This window comes from Macaca fascicularis, chromosome 14, assembly GCF_037993035.2.
Source record: "Macaca fascicularis isolate 582-1 chromosome 14, T2T-MFA8v1.1".
NCBI lineage: Eukaryota > Metazoa > Chordata > Mammalia > Primates > Cercopithecidae > Macaca > Macaca fascicularis.
In genome coordinates this window covers 107571459-107598463 of record NC_088388.1, presented here as the reverse complement: position 1 = coordinate 107598463, position 27005 = coordinate 107571459, and the positions used below count along the sequence as shown (strand labels likewise).

The 27005-nt window shown below is 40.0% G+C and overlaps 1 protein-coding gene and 1 long non-coding RNA gene across 11 annotated transcripts in view; one reads left to right on the top strand and one right to left on the bottom strand.

The window, feature by feature from the left end:
* The window catches only part of LOC135967281 (uncharacterized), a 39674-nt gene extending 38961 nt beyond the window's left edge, over nucleotides 1-713 (bottom strand). For both annotated transcript variants that reach the window (XR_010581265.2, XR_012423677.1), the window contains exon 1: nucleotides 613-713. This is a non-coding gene — a long non-coding RNA (uncharacterized lncRNA). The remainder of the gene's footprint in view (nucleotides 1-612) is intronic.
* A 9476-nt stretch (nucleotides 714-10189) lies between these two features.
* Nucleotides 10190-27005, top strand: part of EXPH5 (exophilin 5) — an 85526-nt gene continuing 68710 nt past the window's right edge. For all 9 annotated transcript variants that reach the window (XM_074015169.1, XM_074015161.1, XM_015435672.4 and 6 more), the window contains exon 1: nucleotides 10190-10455. Coding sequence is in view for 5 of the 9 variants with exons in the window: in XM_074015161.1 (XP_073871262.1) it covers nucleotides 10268-10455 (188 nt within the window). In the remaining 4 variants the exon portion in view is untranslated. The remainder of the gene's footprint in view (nucleotides 10456-27005) is intronic.

Below are 27005 nucleotides of genomic sequence, written 5' to 3'. Positions count from 1 at the left end.
ATGGGCTATCCCACACAGAACAGAGGGGTTGTATCTTGCCAGTGTTTACAGCCTCTTTGGCTTAATGCTGTCCTACTAAATTTAACTTCACATTTTGAGAAGCTTGAGTTAATAACGGCATTAAGCTTAATGCACTGAGCTTATATTTGGACTATCCCCTAGCTTACTGCAGTGAGGATGGGGAGGTTCACAATGTTATCAACATGGATAAAAGTAGTGAAATATGATTTAAAAAAAATTTTTTTAAGAAACAGATTCTCACTATGTTGCTCAGGCTGGCCTCCAACTCCTGGCCTCAAGCAATTCTCCTGCCTCAGTCTCCTGAGTCGCTAGGATTACAGATATAAGCCACCATGCCTGCTGTGAAATATGATTTAAAAATTGTTTTTATTAAAGTGAAGTTCACGTAACATAAAATTAATCATTTTAAAATGAACAAACCAACGGCATTTAGCACATTCACAGTGTTGTACAACTAGCACCTCTATCTAGTTCCAAAATATTTTCAGCAATCCGAAAGGCAACCCTATTGTAGTAGTCTGTTCTCACACTGCTATAAAGAACTACCCGAGACTGGGTAATTTATAAAGGAAAGAGGTTTAATTGACTCACCGTTCCACATGGCTGGGGAGGCCTCAGGAAACTCACAGTCATGGCAGAAGACAAAGCGAAAAGAGAGGTGTTTTTCACATGGTGGCAGGAGAGAGAAGAGCAAGCAGGGGAAATGCCAGGCGCTTTTAAAACCATCACATCTTGCGAGAATTCACTCACTATCACGAGAACAGTATGGAGGAAATCTCCCCCGTGATCCAATCACCTCCCACCGGGTCTTGCCCTTAATACGTGGGGATTATGGGGATTACGATTCGCGACAAGATTTGGGTTGGGACACAGAGCCACACTATATCACCTGTATCTATTGAAATATGATTTTTAAACCAACCTGAGAAAGTATTATGATTTGCATAGTATTTGCAGTAAGGATTGGGTTTCTATTTTCCTTTCTCATCCTACTGACCCCTTATAATCTGCTTTATGTTAAAGACAGTTTTAGATGGGTGCAGTGATGGCTCATGCCAGTAGTCCCAGTCACTTGGGGGCTAGCATGGCAGACTCGCTTGAGCCCCTGGAGTCAAGGCTGCAGTGAGCTGCCATCTGGCCACTGTACTGCAGCCTGGAAAACAGAATGAGACCTCATCTCCAAAAAAAAAAAAAAAAAAGACAATTTTAGTGGGAGTCCCAGGCGGACAGTGAGTTACATGGGAGAAACCCCTCTGGCCCAAGTTATTTGCCTTTCTGGAAAATTGCTGGATAACATAAATCTACATTGGATACACCCCTCAAAAAGAGGGGTGTAGGAGATGGGGGCAAATAACCACTGAAAGCTATCAAAGAAGGAATTTGGAGGCAATTAAACTGAAAAGAGAAATTAGAATAGAGAGGTAAAGAACAGCTGTAGAACAGTCTCTGGCACACAGCAGGTGCCTAATAAATATCTGTTGAATGATGGAATGAACAAAAATAACCCTAAATGAAGTAGTGAAAATAACCCAGAATAAATGAATGGATGGCTGCATTGCAAATGGATGCAGGATACAGTAGTGTTTCAAGGGAACAATTTGATAAGCCATGAGGGGAAGCACATTAAATTGTTCCCATGTCATTGCAGTTGGACCAGTCTTAAAAGCAAATAGGAAAGAGATGTAAAGAGTCTATCATTTCAGGGCAGGCACGGTGGCTCTTGCCTATTATCATAGTATTTTGGGAGGCTGAGGTGGGTGGATTGCTTCACCCAGGAGTTCAAGACCAGCCTGGCCAACATGGTGAAACCCATTCTCTACAAAAAATATGAAAATTAGCCGAGCCTGGTGGCTCACACCTGTAGACCCAGTTACTCGGGAGTCTGAGGTGGGAGGATAGCTTGAGCCCAAGAAGTGGAGGTTGCAGTGAGCTGAAATTGCACCACTGCACTCCAGCCTGGATGAGAGAGTCAGACCCTGTAGAAAAAAATAAAAATGAAAAAAGAAAGAAGGAAGGAAAGAAGGAAGGAAGGAAGGAAGGAAGGAAGGAAGGAAGGAAGGAAGGAAGGAAGGAAGGAAGGAGAGAGAGAAGGAAAGAAAGAAAGAAAGAAAGAAAGAAAGAAAGAAAGAAAGAAAGAAAGAAAGAAAGAAAGAAAGAAAGGAAGAAAGAGAAAAGAAAGAAAGAAAGGGAGTCTATCATTTCATATTCAAATATTTACAATATAGGGGAAATGATCAAAGTTTTCATAGATTTTACTATTTGTTATATTTAAATACTTAACTTTGAAACTACACCTTGAAAGGAAAAATATTGATTGGATTCCAGTACTTAAGGTTTTAACAAAAAGGCCAGAAGTAGAAGGGCATCTATTATTATATAAATTATTGTTTACAAGCTTGGATTGTACCTAGTGTGGTTGTAAATTTATGTGACCATTTCTTAGTCAGTCTTGGAAATACTATTTCTATTTGTATTTCTTTATATGTTAAGTGCATTTTCTCTCCTCTGACTATTAACTGAAGTATGCTATTAATTTGAAAGTTTATCTAGTCAGCTCCTTAATCAGGAGAATGTCTAATATGATACATACCATCATGTGACTATGGGTATTAAAACATAGAGTTAATTAAAGCACTGGCATATTTTGATCTACACAATAATTAGTTTAATAGGATTTAGCAAGACCCAGATATTACTCTATTCCAAGAGGGTTGACATTTCTGCTCAATTAGTACTCAAGTTAGACATTCTAACTCAGGACCACAAGCATATATGGCAAATTTCACTCCAGTGGGAATATTCTATTACCCGCAGGAAGTCCCTGTATGGTGAACAATTCTTGTTGATCCATGGGCTCTGCTGCAGGACTCAGCCTGCTTCTTAAGGCATGGCAACAACTTCTTTGTGTTCTTTCAACAGCTTGTATTTAGAAACTTACGTGTCATTATCCTGTTTGAAGGCATTGAATAACATTGTACTTGTCATTGAACTTGTCACTTGACAATAAACACTTGACCATGTGAGACAACAAAGATAACCAGGAAAACAATTGTGTGTGGTGGAAAAAGGGATGGCTAGAATCCTAAAATCTGTGTGGTTAATGTATTGTTTGAAGTGTGCCCCATATATGAGAACAAATGACTAGTACAGGAAATGAAGAACCAAAAAGTACTTAAAATACATTTAAATTAAAATTAAGGTTAATTTCTGAAGGCCTTCATTGGTTAGTTAACTCAGTTAGCTCTGCTTAAAGTCTTCCACCCAGACACTAGTAGGTCCTGATAATGAATTTAAAAACAAGAAATGAAATTATCAAATTCTATTTAGTGGAAATTTGCCTTTTTAAATCACAATACGAGTTTTGGAGAACTATCATCCCCATGCTGTGCCAGTCACATTAAACTGTTAACAATTTTGTTTCTAGTTTAAAACCCAGGTACTTGAATCAAAATGAGAAAAAAATCCAAATATATTAATAAACGTTTTAAAATGCACGGAGACAAAAAAGAAACTTCAGATTTAGTTGGAGCCACCATTTGATTAGATGTGAGTGGTATATTAAGCAATTGCAATGATCCATCTAATAAAAGGTTGCAAAGAGACTGCAGCATACCAGTATTTAGGCTGTTGATGGAGAAAGGAAAACTTAACTTTCAATCTCACTCCTTTCATTCCAAGTGGACATTTCTTTGAAGTTTAGAAGATGCTGGGTTCAGTCTCCCATATTTGAATTTTCTTCCACTCTCTGTCCCCTTTTCCCCCATCTCCATGCAATATAGAAGGGAAAGTATAGGAAAGGGCCCTCTCTTCTCACCTTCCTTGTAGATTCCAAGTTACCCAGATTGCAATCTCCTGGACTTAAAGAGTAAAATCAAGTTCAATGGATTAGTATTACAGAAGCAAACAAATGTAGGTCTTTGCTTATGAAGAAGTGAGTTACTGAAAACTTTTAAAAATCTATTGAGAGCAGGCATGGCGTTCCTTCTCTCGGGTCACAGTAGTTATTCAAGGCTGCACGCCATCAGCATTGTCAGTGCTCTCGCTTACCCTGCTTTCTTTACTGAAGAGAAGCCTCCCCAACAACCAAAAAAACAGGTTTCTTTTCCAGGTGTCACTTGATGTCTGCACAAGGATTGTTATTGAAAGGGCACTTCTTCTAAACAGAAAGGCAACCACATGGAAGTACGTAGAATTGCTATAAGGAAAAATATTCAAAGAGTGAATACCATAAAATGCCGGAACTGGTTATTGAGGTAACATAAAAACAGTCAACAATCTTATTTCTGTAAAGCAAAAGTTCTCAAAGAACCTTCAGAACTGAAGGTTCTTTTTTTTAAATCCAGTTAGGTTGTGAAATCTACAGAGGTCTTTCATAATAATATTAAAAGCCTTCATCAAAATATGCACACTGTGATTACAACTGTGCTATGAGTAAGCATTTGTATATATGTGTATACACAATTGTGATTTATAGCTATAGCTTTATACACACACACACACGTGAGAAAGAACTTTAGAATGATATTCAAATATGGAAGCAGTCCTTGAATTAGGATGGTTGGATTACAAAATATCTTTTGTTTTTCTTTTAGCATGTTGGTGTCATCGTGCTACATTTTCAATTTAAAACAATTTAATCCTTATGTCATATACAATGTGAGGTGAGTTCTGCCCAGAGAAAAGAGTTCCTCTAGTTTGGAGGCAGGGAGAGAAGAGATGACATCTGGAAATTTATTTTATTATCCCAGAAGCCAGCCAGGTGTGAGGTAGAAACTGGGCAGAATCCCACTGACCACCTAGCTGGGAAGATCTCTCTCTCTCTCTCTCCATCTCTCTTTTTCCGGAGGGCTTACCATATGCTACACACTTCCCAGACACTAGCACATTTAATTGCACAACGTTATGAGGTGGAAGGAGGTGAGATGGCTACCCAAGGTCACACATCTAATAAATAGTGTAGCCAGAACTTGAACCAAGGACTACTGACTCCAAGCCCACGTCCTTTGGATGGAATCTAACCTCCCTTGCTTGGCCTAGCTCCCTTATGTTATCAGGCCCACACTTACTTCTCCAACCTCGTTTTTTATGTCCCTCTTCCGGGCCTTTACCATGGTCCGGAGACATTAGCCCAGAGCCTGCAAATCTCTCTCCTGCCTCAGTATCTTGGCACTCGCCTCTGCTTGGAAAGCCCTTCTCCTGTGTCTTAGCAAAGCTGGATCCTTGACATGCTTCAGGTCACCGCTTATGTGTCACCTCAGGGTAGCCTTCCCAACCACCCCATGTAAGAGTATCCCCTCCTCTTCAAACTTACTCGCCACCGTATCACTCTGTTAATTTCCTTCGTAGCGTTTATCACACTTGGTAAATCCTTTTATTTATTTACTAATGTATTATCTGTCTCTTTCCAAGGGAGTGCAAACTCCCTGAAGACAGAGACCTGTTTACCTTGATGCCTGTGTGTTTCCAGCACCCGGCACAGGGCCTGAGATACAGCAGGTTAAACAAACACTGCATGCCCATAACCACCAAGCCCACTATCTGGGGCAAGGAGCCCTGTGGAGTATTTCTTAGATGAAGATGAAATAAGTTCAAAAGAACTTAGAAATAGCACGCACATCTACTTTCTACCCACATTTTATTCAACCAATTTGAGGACATTTGTACCCGTAAGTTCTTCACATGTCTGGCTTCTTACCCTTCAGGTTTTAGCTCATATGACATCTCATCATGCGGGTCAGTCTCCAGACTGACCACTCTGGCTGGAGCCCTCCCTGCATCCCTCCCATCCTCCACCCTGTTTACTTGGTTCACAGCACTTATCACACTCTAAATTTATGTTTGTTTATTTATTTATTTATTTACTTCTATCCATTAGAAGGTAATGTTTTGAGCGCATGAACATCTTGTCTACACAGTTCCTAGAACATTTCCCAACAGATAGTAGACATTCCGTAAATAGTTGTCGAATGAAGCCACACATGGCCACTAATTTGTACTCCCTTTTTAGTTCTAATAATTTTTTTTAACAGATTTCTTTGGTCTTTTTCCTAAGTAGATAATTATCACCTATGATCAATTTTCTCTTTTCTAAGAGTTACATCACATTGTTTTTTTTTCTTCCCTATTGTATCAACTAGAACTACCAGAACAATATTAGACAATATAGGGAATAGCAGGTGCCTTTGATGATTGTTACTTCAGAGACTCACCATTAATTGTAATACTGGTGTTGTCTGGGACAGACATTCCTTGCCACATCAAGGAAAAATCCTTTCTAAAGAATTACCAAGTAATTTTAAATTTAGCTCAATTTAGTTTAGTCCTAACGAAAAGCAACCTTGAATGTTATCAGAGAACTTTTGATAATAATGTGTTATTACTTTGATCTAATAATAAAGCAAACTATGTTAATATTTAAATCACCTGAGGTCAGGAGTTCAAGATCAGGCTGTAAAACACATGGTAAAACACATTCTTTAATAAAAATACAAAAATTAGCTGGGTGTGGTGGTGTGTGCCTGTAATCCCAACTAATTGGGAGGCTGAGGAAGGAGAATCATTTGAACCCCAGAGGCAGAGGTTGCAGTGAGCTGAGATTGAGCCACAGCACTCCAGCCTGGCCAACAGAGTGAGACTCCATCTCAAGAAAAATAAAAATAAAAATAAAAAATCAGACATTCAAGCAAGTGATGTGATCAGCGTGTCTCTTGGCTTGGTGATTGTCAAGGAAGGAAAAAACTAAGCCCTCTGGCGGGGATTTGGCCAACAGACTAGAGAGGGTAGGAGACTATGGGAGATTTCTAAAGATTATTGCTTTCTATCCAGCTGTGACTATTAAAAACCAAACTGATGAGTATCTATTTAGCTGAGAGCCTGGGCAAAAGGTTGCCAGGATTACAGATACTAAGATTGAAAATGGCTGCTTGCCACTGGCTAAATAAGCCCATAAAACAAACCTTTGGAGAATTCTTTTAATTGTAAGAGCATTGTGTTTAAAACTCCACAAAAACAATTCTGTATGGTTTCCAGGCCAGTCCCCAATGCCTTGTAAATTTCTCAATATAAAAGTTTCTCAATGGTATGCCCCATTGTGCCACAACCCAGGGCTGAAGCATGTTTTGGTGCTGATGTCTGATGAGGTTGGACATTCAAAGTTCTCAACTCAGCTTCTGCTCCTCATCCTTCCTTTGCTATCTCAGGGTTTTGGCAACCATTTTTAAGCAGATAACTTCCCAATCTACTTCTCCATCCCTGTTTCAAGAATTCGAGTCCCACATTTCTCATTTTAAATTGCCATGTGGATGAATTGTAGATACCTCAAACTGCTTGTGTCAAAAACTGAAAAACTGATTTCTGGACAAACCTTGTGCTTCTCATACTATCAAATAGACTAGTCTCCTTTTAGACACCTCTCTTGAGATCTTGCGTCATCTTTGTGTCTCTTTCTTAATCCTCTTGTTTAATGAGTTACCAAATCCAGCCAATATTTTTGGAATTCCACCCTTTTTCTACTCTCACTTACATTGCCTTTGATTGGGTCCTCTTTCCCTTTCTCCTGCATCAGCATTCCAACACAATGGTTTCCTTGATGCCATCTTCACTCTACTCTTCTTGTCTATTGCTATCAGAGTAATATGCCCAAAGTTCAATTTTTTTTTTCTTTTTTTTGAGACAGAGTCTTACTATGTTGCCCAGGCTGGAGTGCATTGGTGCAATCTCAGCTCACTGCAACCTCTTCCTCCCGAGTTCAAGCGATTCTCCTGCCTCAGCATCCCGAGTAGCTGGGACTACAGGCGTGCATGCCGGGCTAATTTTTTGTATTTTCAGTAGAGGCGGGGTTTCACTATGTTAGCCAGGATGGTCTCGATCTCCTGACCTTGTGATCTGCCTGCCTCTGCCTCCCAAAGTGCTGGGACTACAGATGTGAGCCACCGCGCCCGGCCCTGAGTTCAATTTTAACTGCATCATTGTCACCCTCAAAACCTGTATGAGCTCCTCAGTGCTTACACAATGAAGTCTAGAATTGCATGGCATTCATAGTCAGAGCTCAGCCTGACTACATTTCAGCTCACTGTGCTCTGAGCACTAGCCCAGTGTTTCTAAACCCCTTTCTCATTACTCTCCCCACAATGAACCTTTTTAGACCTTTTTTCACAATCACCTCCCTTGTGCAATGTTAATACTACAGATACACTGTATATCTGTGTATTATGTGTAGATTTGTGCTTTCTACATAAAAAGAGGAAGATTTTACCCCCGTGGAGACTACATGCTCTGCCAAAACAGATCATGTACCAATCCCAGAACATGCTCCAGTATTTTCTAGCTTCCAAGCTTTTGTTCAGTCTGGCCATTAGAGAGGTTGAGGGAATATGAGAAAATTCCTAGACTGTACTTCTGCTATTCAGCATGCTAATCCCCTTGCCTAGAATAGACTCACACATCTCCTCCCACCACCCCCTATTTCTTCCTCTTGAAATCTGACTCTTCATGCAGCAACCTAAATACTGTATCCTCTCTCCATCCACTCAGTTGCCACTTACTTTTCTGTGTGCTCATGGAATTTTCTTTATTCCTCTGTTATGTTCTTTGTTACATAGTCATCTTTCTATTTGTGTTTCTCTCCCACTGGATTACAAACTTTCTAAAGACAAGAACTGTGTTGTTCACAGTGTATGATGCCTTCATGTAATAGGCACCAGGATATGTTGGTTGAAATCAGTTCACTGATATACTGGAAACAGTGTAAAATCCCACCAGTGACCATATGGAAAAGTCCCACGTGTATGCTAAATAAATGAACACACTAGAAAAATTGGGAGCCATATACAAGACATACTCCCAAAACATGATCACTAATACAGACACTGTTTATAAAGGAGTTCTGTGTTGTGTACACCATAGGTGAACAAAATTGGTTCCTGGTTCACACAAATAACAGACACCCACAGAAAGTTGTCTGAATGGCTAGCTGCCTAGGCATGTTTTAAATAATGATGATCAAGTGGGGGTAACCCAGAGACCAAAACACAAGTGGCAATTTTTGATATCATGTTCTTATAAAGATACAGAATTTTAATTGGGTTTATGTGCCATGAAAAGAAATGATACATGCAGATGTACATTTTATATGTTAGTAATCATCACCGTCTTCAAAATGACCAAATTAAGGCTATGGGACAGAAAAGTCAATCTGACAGTTATTTTTGTGTAGGAAGTGAAGCCAAGATAAAAACATGTTTTCTGTAAAAGCCTTGATAATTTAAAAAAATGTATATATGTGAATATCTTTATAAATTTCCATTATTCTTCATTGTATTGTGGAACAACTGACTTTCTAGGAAAGCTATTTCCGTGGCTTCATAGGATTACCAGAGGATTAGGTATTTTTAAATGGCACGTGCATTACTTCTCTGAGTTTATTAAGATGGTAATAAAATCTTACAGAAAACTTCTAACAGGTGTTTTCTACCGTCCTTTGCTTCTGGGCTGTCTTCTCCTAAAATACCATAAACTGTTTTGTTTGTTTGTTTGTTTCTAAAGTCTGAGAATGACTTTTGTGGGACAGTGGAGGTGGGGGGTGTCTACGGGATGAGAAGCTTGGCAAATAATTCGTTTCCAAGGATACATAATTTCCGCCCTTCAGCCAGGTTCATCCACAGTCAGTAGTGTAATTGAGTTTAGTTCTTCCTGGTCTTTCAAACGAAGTAACCCTTTTGCCAGTTACAAACCCTACTTGCAATTCTATTTTCTATGGGCTCTTAATTATTGAAAGAGAGGATTAGTCATGAATCTCCTTCTTTTTCACTCCTTTGCTAGTCAAGCTCAAGTTCTGCGAGCAAACAGCAACAGCAAAAGCAAACACTTTGGCGCCAACACTTAGCCTTGCCTCACTTTAGAGGCAGAATTATATAGGCTTGTTTGCTTAACAACTCAGATAGGGGGCGGGGAGGGTGACGGGAGGGAACGAGGGAGGGATCGAAGGAGGGGACGAGGGAGGGGACGAGGGAGGGGACGAGGGAGGGGACGAGGGAGGGCCCGCCCCCCTTGGAACAGGATTGGTTCCCTCACTCCCTTTAGACGTTCACTTTGCATCTCGGTTGGACAGGTTGAGAAACATGTCATTAAGGTGTTGTCAATATGAGCCCTTTAGGTGTGGGCGTTCCCTAGGTTTGTGGTTTTAGACTTTCAAAGGGACGGACTTATTATTGGCTGTGGGATCAAGTTAGTGAAACTGGTCTTGTATATGTTGAAAAATGCCTTCCTAACAGGAGGCGCCAAGGAGCTTAAGTGTAACTCACACACAGTAAAGAAAATGACGAAAGTTCCTCCGGGGTTTGATTTCAGTTTCTTAAATGACGAAGAGGCCAGGAAGATCCTTCAGGTGCTGGAAAGAAATGAGGAGCTACGGAGGGCCGAGAAGGACAGGATCAGGTACAGAGCAAATTCATTTCTCTTGTGCTGGGCCTGGGTCCAGCAGGGGCCAGGGATCCGCGGGGAAGGCGCGGAGCTCGCGCGGGGCACCTGCCCGGGGGTGCTTCGGGCGGCTGCTGCGGAGGCTGCGGAGGCTGCGGGTTGGGAAGAGAAAACCGCGCCGAGTTGCCCTCTAAAGGACTTTGGGATGACTAGTTGGTACCCTCTCCATCCATCGCATACCAGACGGGCTCGGCTGCGGGTCTGGGGTCGCGCAGGGTGGGGGTCCGTGCGCTGCGGGGGCCGCGCAGCCACGCTGTGGTGTGCCGGGTGTCTGCTGGGCCATCGCGGGGCGTGGGCCGTTCCAGGCAATGAAATGCGGCGGGGGCGCGATCTGGAGCGGAATCCTGGCTGCTGCTCACTCCGCGGCCTGCGCGCACCCACGTGCTCCCACGGGTCCGACAGAACTTCCACCCTCGCCTAACACAGTTTTCCCTCGGCACCAGAGGCGAATCTCCCCACCCCACGGGGGCAGTCAGCGAAGCCTGGGAGAGCCGGCACCTCACGGGAGGCGAAAGGTCCCCACCCCAAGGGTAGGAACTCGAGGAATTTGTCAAATAGAGACTTATGTGGGCGAATGGGACTTGGACACACGGGGTTGGCTGGAATGGTTGGGTCTCCTTGTGCGTGGTGCCGTGGGGAGGGAGATTCTGCGAAATTTCATCCTTGACCTTACTATGCACTGTTGTAGGTGAGGGATTGGTTACTAAAGAATGAAATCCAGAGACACAGATAATGACCTGGGATGTAAATTAACCAGTTTTTCTGCTGGGGAATGTAAAGGGACTCTCGCCAATGTTGGAATATACCCATGTAAGTCTTTCTCTAGATAACTGTGGAAGGGAATTCAGGACATCACTCTCAGGTCACACTGTGTGCCATTGATTGGAATTTAGCAAGTCGTTTTGTTTTATGATCAACTGCTTGCTAATGTGAGTTCCAGGTTCCCAATTATTTCTAGATATCCCCACCTGCCTGTCCCCCACAGCTGACAAAAGAAACCCTCCAAGGACCCTCTTCAAATTGGAAAATCTAGTTAGTCTTTATAGAAATACCTAGAATATACTAAGCCCCATGCCCTAACTTCACCCTTCTCCCCTAAACATGACTCTTTGGGGGATGAAGGAATATTTGAAGTTGGTGAATGTGGATTTCATACCATCAATCTCTGCCTTGAGAAAAAGTGGCTTTATCATTCCCCTCCCCTGAACAGTGTAGAAAGTGTGTCTTCATGAGAACAGTATGCCGCACCACACACCCCCACGTGCATGTACCTACTCATGTGCACATGCACCGCACACAGGCACACCCAACTCTCGGAAGAAGAACTTCTGAACTGCACGGAATTTCAATGCATACTCCAAAGGCACTAAGAAACTGCGGTTATTCTCAGTGTGTCTTACTGGAAGTGTTTCTTGTCTCTGAAGAGGATGGGGCTTCTTAAGTGATCCATTGTGTATTGGGGGAAATTGAGGGGAGAATTAGAAAATAAGGAGAGAAGCTTTCATTTAAGATGTTATCTTGGCTTTTTATTTTTGACCTGATGCTTGCCTTTGTTGTGTTTTCTCTATTGCAACTCATGACGCCCACTTCGGTTGACTTTAGAGGCAACTGGATCTCCACATAGATCTATTCAAAGCACATGTATCTACACAAAGCCATTGGGCTGGGCATTAGAAGGAAAGTCAAAACACACTTTCTAATTTCATGGCACTCATATCCTAATGGAAGCATCAACAGAAAAAGCCATAATGCTAAGACAAAATCAATACTGTATTATACTAATTATTAAAAATATTTAATTGCCCAAACAATTTGAAAAATGTCACCATTAAAATACAAAAATCATTTAAGGAAAGTAGATGTGTGGACCAAATACCCAAGGCAATGATTTCTAGTACTGTCTTTTCCTTTGATTAATTCCCCACTACCACTATCAAATACCCGTGTCTGGCTTGCGGTCTCCATGGGATTGTTCTGCTTACCCACTTCAGGCTCACATGTATTAATTTCAGTAGCAGATATTGGCATTCAGAAAGTTCCTGAGACAACATGTCAACTTGGCTGCCTCTTCTGCTCATTTTCTTGATACGTGTGATCATATTTCCAAATCAAAAATCAGGACACATGACTTACAACTCAAGAGTATAATTTCATTCTGTTCTGGCTTGGCATATAGGAACAACAACAAAAAAGGAATGCTTCGACAGGCCTGTCTGAGAGACTCAGGGAAGCCTTTTTACTATATTGAGAAAGAGCTTCAAGACCTCTTGACTAGAACAATAAGGGTCCAAATGGGGAAGTTTAGAAAGTTAGCAGGTTGGGGAATGGCTGATGAGTTCATTCATATCTATGATAGGCTTGAGGTATCTACAAGACAACTAAGAAGAAATACAGGTACCCTATAGTTAGCAATATAGAACTACAGTGTTGGGGCTGGGCCCGGTGGCTCATGCCTGTAATCTCAGTGCTTTGGGAGACTGAGGCAAAAGGATCGCTTGAGGCCAAGAGTTTGAGACCAGCCTGGCCAACACAGCCAGACCCTGTCTCTGCAACAAAAATTAAAAATAAATTTAGCCTGACATTGCTGCACATACTTGTAGTCCTAGCTACTCAGGAGGCTGAGGTGGGAGGATCCCTTGAGCCCAAGAGTTCAAGGCTGCAGTGAGCTATGATCGTTCCACTCCAACCACAGTGACACAGTGGAGACTCTGTCTTTAAAAATAAAATAAATAAAACAATTAAAAAAAAAAAAAAAAAAAGAACTACAGTGTCATGCAGGGCCAGAGATATTCTGAGATGGATGTGAGGGTAGTTGAGTTCATCATGCAGAAGGCAGCAGCCTCACCCACAGAGAAATCCCTGAACACATAGAACTTTTTCCTGATCTGCCTCATCTGTACCAGACCTCTATGGCTCCAACTTACCAGGAAAGTATTTGCATTAAGTAGAACAGTTAATGTTCTAATATATAGTTTATTCAAATTTTTAAGAAAAACACCAAGATTCAAACTGATAAATAGGCAAAAGATAGAAATAAATCATTCACACCAGAAGATATCCAAACAGTAAACATAACAGATGGGAAAATGTCCACCCTCACAGTAGTAAATGAAAATTGAAGTAACCTTGAGATAGCATGCTGCCCCTTTAAAAATAACAGAAAAAAAAGTCTGTGAGGGTTAGAATGAAATTGATAGATTCTTCACATTGTTAGTGACATTGTAAGTTGGGTTACAAGCCTTTTGGTGAGCATTATGGCAATATCTATCAAGATATGTCTTATGCTTGACCCAATGGTCCAATTCTTGGATATTTCTCATTAGTAGGAGATTAAGCTGGAGGAGATGGCCACACCAATATATATTAAGTGCTGCCTTTTTATGTAATAATAGTAATTATTGTGGTAATAATGACAGCTAACATTTATTAGGCCCTTACTGTATACTAGACACTGTACTAAACATGTTATACAGATTTAATTAATCCTCTCAATAACCTCATCAGGTATACACTTTAATTCTCATTTCACAGAGAAGGAAACAATTGAAAAAGATTGAGTATTTTGTCCAACTTAAGCAGCAAAGCCAGAATTTAAAATCCAGATCTATCTCAAAACTACTTTACCCATCAAGATTAGATAATCCTCACAACCATTTCTTGGGGTATTATTAATGGCTTTTTAAAGAAGAAAAACTGAAATTTAGCAACGTTAAGGAACTTGCCTAAGGTCACACAGCTCATAAATGTCAGAGACAGAATTTGAACCTAAATGTATCTGGCATCAGAACCAGATGTTACAGTGCCTGGTGTAATCAAGTTTTTAAATGGCATGTTTAGATTTAGATCATTTTTTGCTCTGTGGCAAGATTGCAGCCCGGGAGGGTTTTCCAGAATTTAGTTATTTCTGATTGATTTACAGTAATATCCTTGAGCTGTGGCACAGTTCTGAACGGGGCTGTATATGTCAAAGTCATGAAGTGTTCTATAGCTGGTGGCAGCTGCCACATCAGGCAGACATTAAAAGCCAGATACACAAGCCTCCTGCCTCCCCTACACATTCTGCCTGCCCCCTCCTCTCCCAGCCTGTGAAATCTGCCTCTGGCTAAGGGGCAGAGTTTCTAGAGACATTGGATGTCTACTGATTGGGCTTTTACTGTGTGCCGGACACTGGGTTGGCCCTGAGAATACAGTGGAAAATAAAACACAGATTCTGCCCCAAATGACATCAGTCTACGAAAGGTTTCCATTGGTGATAGAATGTGTCAGATGAAGTGTTCATATAACTGTAGCTCATCCTTAAGCAGTCCTATGTGGCCTGGAAAAGGGACAAGAACAATGCCTGGAAGTCACAAGTGTGCTCAAGAGGCTTGAGCAAGTTCTGATACATAACAAGGTATCAGATTAACACACTGCGGATCTCTGAGCTGTCTGCACTTTCCAGTGGCATCCAATTTAGTTAATTGCTTTAAACTGAAGGAGAACTTTCTCTCAGATACATTCTCCTGTCTAGTTACTCCCGTGGATTTGTCCCCATAGGCAACACACACAGAACTACTATAATAATATCGTTCCATATCCCAATGCCAAGGAGCAGGGTTTTTTTTTAAGCTCAGTGATATTATCACTCCTTTAGCTTATACAGTCTTTCATATTTGTTTTTTTATCCTCATCCTCAACCTGATAAAGCAAATACTATTATCTTCTTTTTCAAAAGCTAATAAAACAACTGTAATAATAGCTAACATTTGTTGAGTACTGACCCATGCAAGCTCTTTGTGTGCACTATCTCATTTAATTCTTACAACAACTGATGAGTTCAGGGATATCTTTATCTCCATTCGACAGAGGAAGCTTAGAGAGGATAAAGGGAGTGTCCGATCTGGGAACTCCATCTGTACATAATCACTGTGCCGTGCTGCCTCCTACAGTACCAAAAAGTTGAAGCAGCTTTCCTCACCTGGCACATCTAGCTCATAACAGAACCAAGACTGGCATCTATCCACTTTAAAACTCTTGCTATTTTATCTCCACTCACCATAAAAATAAAAAACACACAATTCTATGCCCAGCTAAAAGTTGGAGATGTTATTACTAAGGAAAACGGCATAATGGATATGGGAGGATAACTAGTACCATCTGCTTATATAGAAAAATTGCTGGCAACCGTTTATGTTAAAAAATGCATATATGTGTTCTGTAAGGACGGACTTTATACTGTTAAAATGATTATCTTTGGGGAATGACATTTAAAGGGACTTTCACCCTTTTACTACTGTTTTATTTTTGAGTTATCATATGTTATTTAAAATAGGCCAGGCACTGTGGCCTGTAATCCCAGCACTTTGGGAGGCCGAGGTGGGTGGATCGACTGAGGTCAGGAGTTCAAGACCAGCCTAGCGAACACGGTGAAACCCCATCTTTACTAAAAATACACAAATTAGCCTGGCGTGGTGGCTGGCACCTGTAAGCCCAGCTACCTCGGAGGCTGAGAGAGAAGAATCGCTTGAACTCGGGAGGTGGAGGTTGCGGTGAGCCAAGACTGCGCCGTTGTACTCCAGCTTGGGTAACGAGCAAAACTCTGTCTCAAAATAAATAAATAAATAGAACTGTTTCTTTGGATAATAAATATGGAATGTTTGACTATTTTTTACTTTCATACATGTTTTTTTATGAAGGTAAAATAGTTTTTTAAAATGTCTTTTAAAAAATAAATAACTTTTACTGGTAAATTTCTTTTTTAAAATGTCTAAATGTTTTTCTGCCCTTGTCCTTTTCTTTACAATGTTAATGTGTGAACAGGTAAGTTGGTATATGGTAAGTTGTACATCAACCTTGATTCCTTGTGGTCAAGGATTATTTCAGGGATGGAGAGCCTCACACACTTAGGTACTCAATACCTAGTCAGATGGAACTTAACTTACTGCTATAGGAAATACAAACTAAGGGAAAGAAAGATCTGAGGAAACCAGGTGAAGGGCGAAAGAAGGTCAGGTGAAGGTTAGTCAGAAAATACTTTCATTCCTCATTAGCACAGATGGTCTTAAACCTAAGAACCACATGAAGGTCAAAAGGAGGTCAGGTTAGGTTCAGTAAGAAAATGCTTTCCTTCCCGGTTAGCATAGCAGTGTCTTAAAACTGAGAAGAAGGTGGCTAAGAACTAAGGAGGGCTAGCTAGGGCATGATCTGTCATAAACGTGGGTGGATTCTCTCCTTCACCTTCATTCAGGTCGGTTTTTCTGTAGTGAGTTATTCCCCAGGCTGTGAGATTTGAGAGCTATAGGCTCATCGCCCTCTCCTTCTCAGGATGTTTCTTTATTGACATTGCCAATGGCCCTATTAAAAGGCCATACTTCAAATATTAACAGATCACAGGAGCCAGCTTCCTCATTCCATGGTGTGTTAGGCTTTCTAGATGAAAGAGGAAATGGGAGATGACAGTGACCAAATTCCCTGCACCCCAACATAGACTTGTGTTTTTTTATATTGATCAAGCTTGCCTTGGTTTTAACTTTGAGACGATGCATTTAACAGCAATTGAGGGAGGAAAGGGGTGGGGGAGGGAGTAACTTATCCTGGCAACCACTATTTTGTTCTTCATCACTACAGTTTTATTTTTTAAAGAACGTTATATAAATGGAAGCACAGAATACGTAACCTTTTGAGAATGGCTTCTTTAACTCATTAAAATGAGGGTCACACAGGTTGTTGTATGTATAAATGATTCATTCTCGTCAGGCAAGTTCGCTCACGCCTGTAATCCCAGCACTTCGGGAGGCCGAGGTAGGAGGTTTCGCCGTGCTGGCCAGGTCGAGACTAGCCTGGCCAACATGGCAAAACTCTGTCTCTACTAAAAATACAAAAATTAGCCAGGCATGGTGGCGCGCATCTGTGGTCCCAGCTACTCGGGAAGCTGAGGCAAGAGAATCACTTCAGCCCAGGAGGTGGAGGTTGCAGTGAACCAAGATTGTGGCACTGCACTCCAGTCTGGGTGACAGAGCAAGACTTCATCTCAAAATAAATAAATGAACAAATAAATAAATAATTCATTCCTTTATATTGCTGAGTAGTATTTAGTATTTCATTACATAGATTACTACAGTTCGTTTATCCTTTCACCCACCGAAGAACACTTGTATTGTTTACACATTTTAATGATAATGAATAATGCTGCTATCAACATCCATGTGCAGGCTTTTGTGTAAACATGATTTTTATTAGTAGTGGAACTGCTGGATCATATTCTTGAATTTGCAAGAAACTGCCAAACTGTTTTCTCCACAGCTGTACCATTCTGCATTCCTACCAACAGTATATGAGTTCCAATCTCTGTCTTTGTCATTCAGGCTACTACAACAAAATACCTTAGACAAGGTAATTTATAAACAGCAGAAATCTATTGCTCATAGTTCTAGACCCTGGGAAATCCAAGATCAAGGCACTGGTAGATTCTGTGTTTGGTGAAGTCCCCCTCCTCATAGAGGGTGCCTTCTCTGTGTCCTCACATGGTAGAAGGGGCAAAAAGGCTTTTTCTCAGGCCTCGTGTAAAAGGGCACTGATCCAGTCATGAGAGAGGAGCCCTTTCAACCTAATCACCTCCCAAAGGCCCCATCCCTTACTACCATCACCTTGAGGGGTAGGGTTCAACATGTGAATTTTGGGGGGACACATACTTTCAGACAAGAGCACAGTAGTTCTTCAGTCTTGCCAGCATTTGGTATTTTCAATTTTTTTTTTATTTTAACCATTCTAATAGGTATCTCCTCATGGATCTCCTCATGTTTCAATTTGCATTTCCCTAGTGACTAATGATGGTAAACATCTTTTTAAGTGCTTACTTGCCTTCCATATATTCTCTTTGGTGAAGTATCTGTTAAAGTCTTTTGAAGAGTTTTTAATTGGGTTATTTGTTTTCTGATTGATAAATTTTGAGAATTCTTTGTATATTCTAGACACAGGTCTCCTGTTGAACACCAAGTTTGTAAACATTTTCTTCCCATCTGTAGCTTGTCTGAACTTTCTTCCTGTGTCTTTGCAGAGTACAAGTTACCCAGTTTGATGAAATCCAACGTATCAAACTTTTTTCTTTTATGAATCATGCTTTTCGTAGCATTCTAAGAATACTCTGCCTCAGCCCAGATTACAGACATTTTCTCCTATGATTTCTTTTTGAAGTTTTATAGTCTTATGTCTTACACTGACGCATTTTGAAATAAGATTTATGTAGAGTGTGAGGCTTAGATTGAGGCTTATTTTTGCATATTAATGCCCAATTATCCCAACACCATTGTTGAAAGACTGTCCTTCATTAAATTGCCTTTGCACCTTTGTAAAAAATTTGCTATATTTTTGGAGTCCCTTTCTGGATCTGCTCTTTTCCATTGATCTCTATGTCTTTTCCTTCACAAATACTATGGTATCTTGATTACTGTGGCTTTATAGTAGGTCTTAACATCAAGCAGTATGCTTCCTCCATTTTTTTTGTTTTTTTGTTTTGTTTTGTTTTTGTTTTTGTTCTTTTGAGACAGGGTCTCTCTTTTTCACCCAAGCTGGAGTGCAGTGGCACAATCTCGGCTCAATGCAACCTGTACCTCCTGGGTTCAAACTATTCTCATGCCTCAACCTCCTGAGTAGTTGGGATTACAGGCGTGTGCCACCACACCTAGCTAATTTTTTTATTTTTATTTTTAGTAGAGACAAGGTTTCGCCATGTTGGCCAGGCTGGTGTCAAACTCCTGACCTCAGGTGATCGTGCCCATCTTGGTCTCCCAAAGTGCTGGGATTACAGGCGTGAGCCACTATGCCCAGTCAGAATGAATTATTTACACATACAACAACCGTGTGACTCTCAAAGGTGTTTTACTGAGTTAAAGAAGCCATTCAATTTATTCTTTGTTTTTAAAACTATTTTGTCTATATCGTTCCTTTGCTTTTCCATATAAATTTTTATATTTAAATTTAAAATTGTTCATTGCTAGTATAGAGAAACACAATTGATGTTTGGTATTGATCTTGTACCCTACCACTTAGCTAAGCTTACTTATTGGCTCTAGGATGTTCTTTTTTGCGGGGGAGTTTTTTTGGTGATTCTTTACATGGCCAATCATGTTACCTGTAAATGGAGATGGTTTTATTTCTTCCTTTCCAATACGTATGCCTTTTATTTCTTTTTCTTGCCTAATATTGACTGGGACTTCAAGCATGATGTTGAACAGGAGTATTGAGATTGTACTTCCTTGCTTTGTTGCTGAGCACTGCCTTTCACTATGAATTATGATGTTAGCTATGATTTTTTTTGTAGATGACTATTTTATTTTGTTGTTGTTGTTAATTTTTTTTTTTTTTTTTAATAGAGACGGGGTTTTGCTATGTTGGCCATAGTAGTTTCTATCTCCTGGGCTCAAGTGATCCACCCGCCTCGGCCTCCCAAAGTGTTGGGATTACAGGCATAAGCCACCATGCCCAGCCTGTAGATGACTTTTATCTGGTTCTGTTTCTTGCTTGCTGAGAGTTTTTATCATGAACGTATCTTTAATTTTATTAAATGCTTTTTCTGCATCAACTTATATGACCATGTGGCTTTTTCTTCTATAGACTATTGATATACTTATTTATTTTATTATTATTTTTTTGAGACGGAGTCTCACTCTGTCACCCAGGCTGGAGTGCAGTGGCACAATCTCGGCTCATTGCACTTGGGTTCACGCCATTCTCCTGCCTCAGCCTCCCAAGTAGTTGGGACTATAGGCGCCCGCCACCACACCCGGCTAATTTTTTGTATTTTTAGTAGAGACGGGGTTTCACCGTGTTAGCCAGGATGGTTTCCATCTCCTGACCTCGTGATCTGCCCGCCTCAGCCTCCCAAAGTGCTGGGATCACAGGTGTGAGCCACTGCGCCCGACGATATACTTATTAACAGTAATTGATTTTAGAATATCAAACCAGCCTTACTGTTGTGGGTTGAACTGTCCTCCAAAAAATTTAAAAAAAAAAAAAGGAAAAAAAACTATGTTAGAGTCCTAATTGCCAATACTCAGAATGTGATCTTACTTAGAAATAGCGTCTTTACAGAGATAATCAAGTTAAAATGAGGTGATTAGGATGGGCCCTATTCTAATATGAATGATGTGCTTATACAAAGTGGAAAATTTGGACGCAAAGACAGACAAGCATGCAGGGAGAATGCTTTGTGCAGACAGGAGTTAGGCTGCCACAAGGCAAGGAACTACTTCAGAAGCTAGGAGAGACGCCTGGAACAAACCCTTCCTTAGTGCCCCCAGAGGGAGCATGGCCCTGCCAGCACCTTGATCTCTAGCCTCCAGGACTGTGACACGTGTCGTGCAAGTCGCTCAATGTACCGTACTTTATTATGGTAGCCCAAGAAAACGAATCCACTTATATTCTCAAGAAAATCCCACTTGGTCATCATGTGCTATTGTTTTTATATGATTTCACTACATTTGCTAATATTGAGGGTTTTTAAAAATCTGGGTTCATGAGAGATACTGATATATAGTTTTCTGGGTTTTTATCCTTTTTCTTTTTTTTTTTTCTTTGGAACAGGGTCTCATTCTGTCACCCAGGCTGGAGTGCAGTGGCGTGATCTCAGCCCACTGCAACCTCCACCTTCCAGACCTGAGTAATCCTCCCACCCCAGCCTCCCTAAGTAGCTGGGACTACAGGCATGTGCCACCACGCCCAGCTAACTATTTTGTATTTTTAGTGGAGACAGGGTTTCACCACGTTGTCCAGGCTGATCTTGAATTCTTGGGTTCAAGCGATTCCCCTGCCTCAGCCTCTCAAAGTGTAATCCCAAAGTGCTGGGATTACAGCCATAAGCCACCATGCTCAGCCTTTATACTATTTTGTGTGGTTTTGGTGTCAGTAATTCTAGCCTTATAAAATGACTTAGGAAATGTTTTCTATTTTCTGGAAGAGATTATATAGCCTTGGCATTGCTTCTTCCTTAAAAGTTTGGTAAAATGAAACAATGAACCATCTGGAATGGGAAGTTTCTTTTTTGAAAGGTTTTAAACTATGAATTCAATTTCTTTGACAGATATAGAGCTTTTTCAGCTATTTCATCATGAGTGAGTTTGACAGTGTGTGTTTTTTGAGAAATTGATCTATTCTAAGTTGTCAGGTTTATATGCATAAAGTTATTTATAATATTCATTTATTATCCTCTTAATGTGTGAAGATTATGTAGGAATAGCCCCTCTTTCATTCCTGATATTGATAATTTGTGTCCTTTTCCTATTTTTCTTTTTTAGTCACAATAAAAGTTTATCAAATTTATTGATCTTTTCAGAGGACCTGCTTTTTGTCTTACTTTGATTTTTCTTTATTGTTTTTCTGTTTCAATTTAATTGTTTTCTGCTCTGATACCATTGCCTGCTTTATGTTTATTTTGCTATTTTTTTTCTCATTTCTTACGGTGAAAACTTAGATTATTGATTGAAGACCTTTCTTCTCTTCTAGTATAAGCATTTTTTGGTTTTTACATGGTTTTTGGGTTTTACATTATTTTAATTTTAATTAACAAATAATAATTGTACATATTCATGAAGTATATGGTGATCTTTTGATACGTATACTAGATAGTGATTAGATCTGGATAACTAGCATATTCATAATCTCAAACATTTATCATTTCCTTGTGTTGGGGGCATTCAATATCCTCTCTTCTAGCTATTTGAAACTATATATATGTATGTGTATATATATACACGTATATACATATATATATATATATATATTTTTTTTTTTTTTTTAAGATAGAATCTTGCTCTGTTGCCCAGGCTGGAGTGCAGTGGCACAATCTGGGCTCACTGCAACCTCCACCTCCTGGCCTCAAGCAATCCTTCTACCTCAGCCTCCCTAGTAGCTGGGACTACAGGCACTCACCACCACGCCTGGCTAATTGTTCTATTTTTTGTAAAGACAAGGTTTCGCCATGTTGCCTAGGCTCTCAAACTCCTGAGCTCAACTGATCTGCCTCAGCCTCCCAAAGTGCTGGGATGACAGGCATGAGCTACCATGCCCAGCCATATTAATGTTTTTAAATACCTATAGTAATCCTACAGTGCTATAGAACAGTAAAACTTATTCCTCCTGTCTAGCTGGAATTTTATATCCTTCAACAAATCTCTCTCTCTCCTTCCTTTCCCCATTCCCAGCCTCTAATATCTTCTATTCTACTTTTTACTTCTATGACGTCAACTCTTTTTAGCCTCCACTTATGAGTGAGAATGTGTGGTGTTTAACTTTGTGTTCTTGGTTTATTTCACTTAACATGTATACATGTATATACACACATATATGTATATATTATATACATATATACACGTATATATCTATGTACACCTATATAATATATACATATGTGTGTATATTATATGTATATATTATATATATACAGATATGTTATATATATATAATTTTTTGAGACAGTCTCACTCTGTCATCCAGGCAGGAGTGTTGTGGTGAGATCTCAGCTCACTGCAACCTCCACCTCCTGGGTTCAAGCAATTCTCATGCCTCAGCCTCCTGGGTAGCTGGGATTACAGGTGTATGCCACCACGCCCATCTAATTTTTATATTTTTGGTAGAGATGGGATTTCACCATGTTGGCCACGATGGTCTTGAACTCCTGACCTCAGGTGGCCTTGGCTTCCCAAAGTGCTGGAATTATAGGCATGAGCCACCATGCCCTGCCTGCTTCTTGTATTTTGAAGCTTTGTTGTTAAGCGCATTTATATTTAGGATTGATATGTCTTCTTGGTGAATTGACACTCATCATTATGTAATGTTCCTCTTTATACCTTGTAATATGCTTTGCTTTGAGGTCTACTTTGTCTGGTATTAGTATAACTATTCCATCTTTCTTTTGATTAGCATTTGCATGAAACACTTTTTCTCATCATTTTTACTTTTAACATACCTATATTACTATATATACCTATATTACTTATTTGAATTTAACTTATGGTAGGCTGCATTTAGTTGGGTCATTTTAAAAATTCATTCTGAGTGGGGCCCAGTGGATCATGCCTGTATTTCCAGCACTCTGGGAGGCTGAGGCAGACTGATCACTTGAGGTCAGGAGTTCAAGACCAGCCTGGGGAACATGGTGAAACCCCGTCTCCACCAAAAAATACAAAAATTAGCCAGGCATGGTATCAGGTGCCTGTATCCCCAGCTATCGGGAGGCTGAGGCAAGAGAATTGCTTCAACCCAGGAGGCGGAGGTTGCAGTGAGCCAAGATCATGCCACCATACTCCAGCCTGGTCAACAGAGCCAGACTCCATTTACAAAAAAAAAAAAAAAATTATTCTGATAATTTCCACCTGTTTCATGTGTTTATTTGAATCACTTTTATTTAATGTAATTATTGATATGTTTGGGGTTAAATCTACCATTTTATTTGTTTTCTGTTTGTTTCCTCTTTTTCCATTATACTCTCTCTCCCTTTTCTGCCTTCTTTTTGGTTATTTGCAACATTTTCAATATTCTATTTTAATATACGTATTGTAATTTTTATTATCTAAACTTCTCTCTTTTTTGTGGTTATGCTAGGGATACGTACATATCTCTTCATAGGCTACTTAGAATCACTATTTTACCCTTTAAGTGAAATGTAGAAGACTTACCACCACATAAGCCACTTTCCCTCTCTGCTTTATATTGTAGTTGTTTTATGTGTTAGAACTACATACATTGAAAAATCCCATCAAATAATGTTACAATTTTTGCTTTTAATCATCAGACATATTTTAAAGAACTCAAGAAGAGAGCAGTCTATTATATTTACTCAGTTTTACCATTTCTATTGCTCTTTTTCCATTCCAGATGATCCAAGTTTCCTTCTTGTATAATTTCCCCTCCATCTGAAGAACTTCCTTTAGCAATTATTTTATACCAAGTCTGCTGGCAATAAAGTCTCTATTTTCCTTTATCTGACAATATCTTTTTTTCATCTTCATTCCTGAATAATATTTTCATCGAATATAGAATCTAGGGTTGATGGCTCTTTTCTTTTAGCACTGTGTGGCATTGCTTTCATGTGTTCCTCTATCTGCGCAATTTTCCCAGTACTTTCTGGTTCCCTGGAGCTCCCCCTTTCAGTCATCTGTCCTCTACTGGAAGGGCAGAAAGAGAAAAAAAAAGCAAAAGACCTTTGCCACATCCCCTTGGGACCACAGCTATTCTAATTTGAAGGGAAGATTCCCTTCCCTGAGAGTTTTAGTGTGTATGGGCCCCAGCTACCACTGCTGTTGCTGCCAGAAAATCCTTTTCCTCCTCCTCAAGCCTGAACTAGAGGGCTTTTCCTAGAACTCTCTCCATTCACACCAATGCTCTCCTTCTGGTTTTGCACTACCCTGAGTCCAAACTAGGGTATAGTGGAGGAGAGGGAAAAAAGTAAATTCACAGCAGGTTCAGTGGTATTTTGCATTCTGTCACAATTTGCCTACTACTATTTACTTATCAGATATCTGTTCTGTGCCTTGTGACCAGGTTCTATGGCTACATCTGCTAGGAGAGACAGGGTGAAAGCACTTACTCTATCGTACCTGGAAGCAGAACTCCCCATATTCACTTTTTTTTTTTTACTTCCAAACTAATTGTATAAGGCCAACATTACCCTCATACCAAAACCAGACAAAGACACAGTGAAGAAAGAAAACTATAAGCCAATAACTAATAAATATCAATGCAAAAATAACAAAATACTAGCAAACTGAATTCAACAACACGTTAGACTGCTCATTCATTATGATCAGGTGGGATACTTCCCTGGGATGCAAAGATAGTTCAACATATGCAAGTTAATAAACATGATGTATCACATTAGTAGAATCAAGGGCATCAACCATATGATCATTTAAATAGATGTCAAAAAAGCATTCATTAAAATTCAACATCCTTTCATTACAAAAAAAAAAAAGAACTCTCAACAAACTGCATGTAGAAGGAGCATACCTCAAAACAATCAAAGCAATATAGGACAGACCCACAGCTAGCATCATACTGAGTGGGAGAAAACTGAAAGCCTTTCCTCTAAGATCTGGAACAAGACAAGGATACCCCTTTCACTACTTTTAGTTCAACAGAATACTGGAAGTCCGAGCTAGAGCAAGTAGGCAAGAGAAAGAAAGAAAGGGCATCCAAATTGGAAAGAAAGAAATCATTGTTCTTGTTTTCAGACAAGACAATCTTATATTTAACACAAAAAACCTAAAGACTCTGCAAAACTGTTAGAACTGATAAATGAATTCAGTCAAGTTACAGGACACAAAATCACCGTACAAAAATCATTTCTATATGCCAACATTAAACAATCTTAAAAGAATCTCATTTACAATAACTAGAAATAAAGGAATTTTTACTTAACCAAAGAACTGAAAGATCTCTACAATAAAAACCATAAAACGCTGATGCTAGAAAGTGAAGAGGACATAAACAAATGGAAAGGCTACCTATGCTCATGGATTGGAAGAATTAAGATTGTTTAAATATCCATACTACCCAAAGTGATCTATAGAATCAATGCAATCCCTATTAAAATATCAATGAAATTCTTCACAGAAATAGAAAAACAACCCTAAAATGTAGATGGAACCACAAAAGACCCAGAATAGACAAATCAATCCTGAGCAAAAAGAGCGAAGCTGACTTCAAAATATACTACAAAGGAGCGGTAACTAAAATAACATGATACTGGCATGAAAACAGACACGTAGACCAATGGAACAGAATAGAAAATTCAGAAATAAATCCACATTGGCCAGGCGCGGTGGCTCACGCCTGTAATCCCAACACTTTGGGAGGCCGAGACGGGCGGATGACGAGGTCAGGAGATCAAGGGTGAAACTCCGTCTCTACGAAAAATAAAAAATACTAGCCGGGCGTGGTGGCGGGCGCCTGTAGTCCCAGCTACTGGGAGGCTGAGGCAGGAGAATGGCGTGAACCCGGGAGGCGGAGCTTGCAGTGAGCTGAGATCCGGCCACTGCACTCCAGCCTGGGTGACAGAGCCAGATTCCGTCTCAAAAAAAAGAAAGAGAGAGAGAGAGAGAGAGAGAGAAAGAAATGCACATTTACAGCCAACTCATTTTCAACAAAGGTGCTGAGAATATACAATGGGGAAAGGACCCCTCTTCAATGAATGGTGCTGGGAAGGAAAACTGAATATCCATATGCGGAAGAATGAAAGTAGACCCCTATTTCTCACTATATACAAAAATCAAATCAAAGTGGATTAAAGACTTAAATCTAAGACTTCAAACTATGAAACTACTAGAAGAAAACATAGGAGAGATGCTCCAGGACATTGGTCTGGGCAAATATTGAGTAACACGTCAAAAGGACAGGCAACCAAAGCAAAAATTGACAAATGTGATTATATCAAACTAAAAAGCTTCTCCACAGCAAAGAAACAATCAACATCATGAAGAGACAACCTACAGAATAGGAGAAAATATTTGCAAACTATTCATCCAACAGAGGTTAAT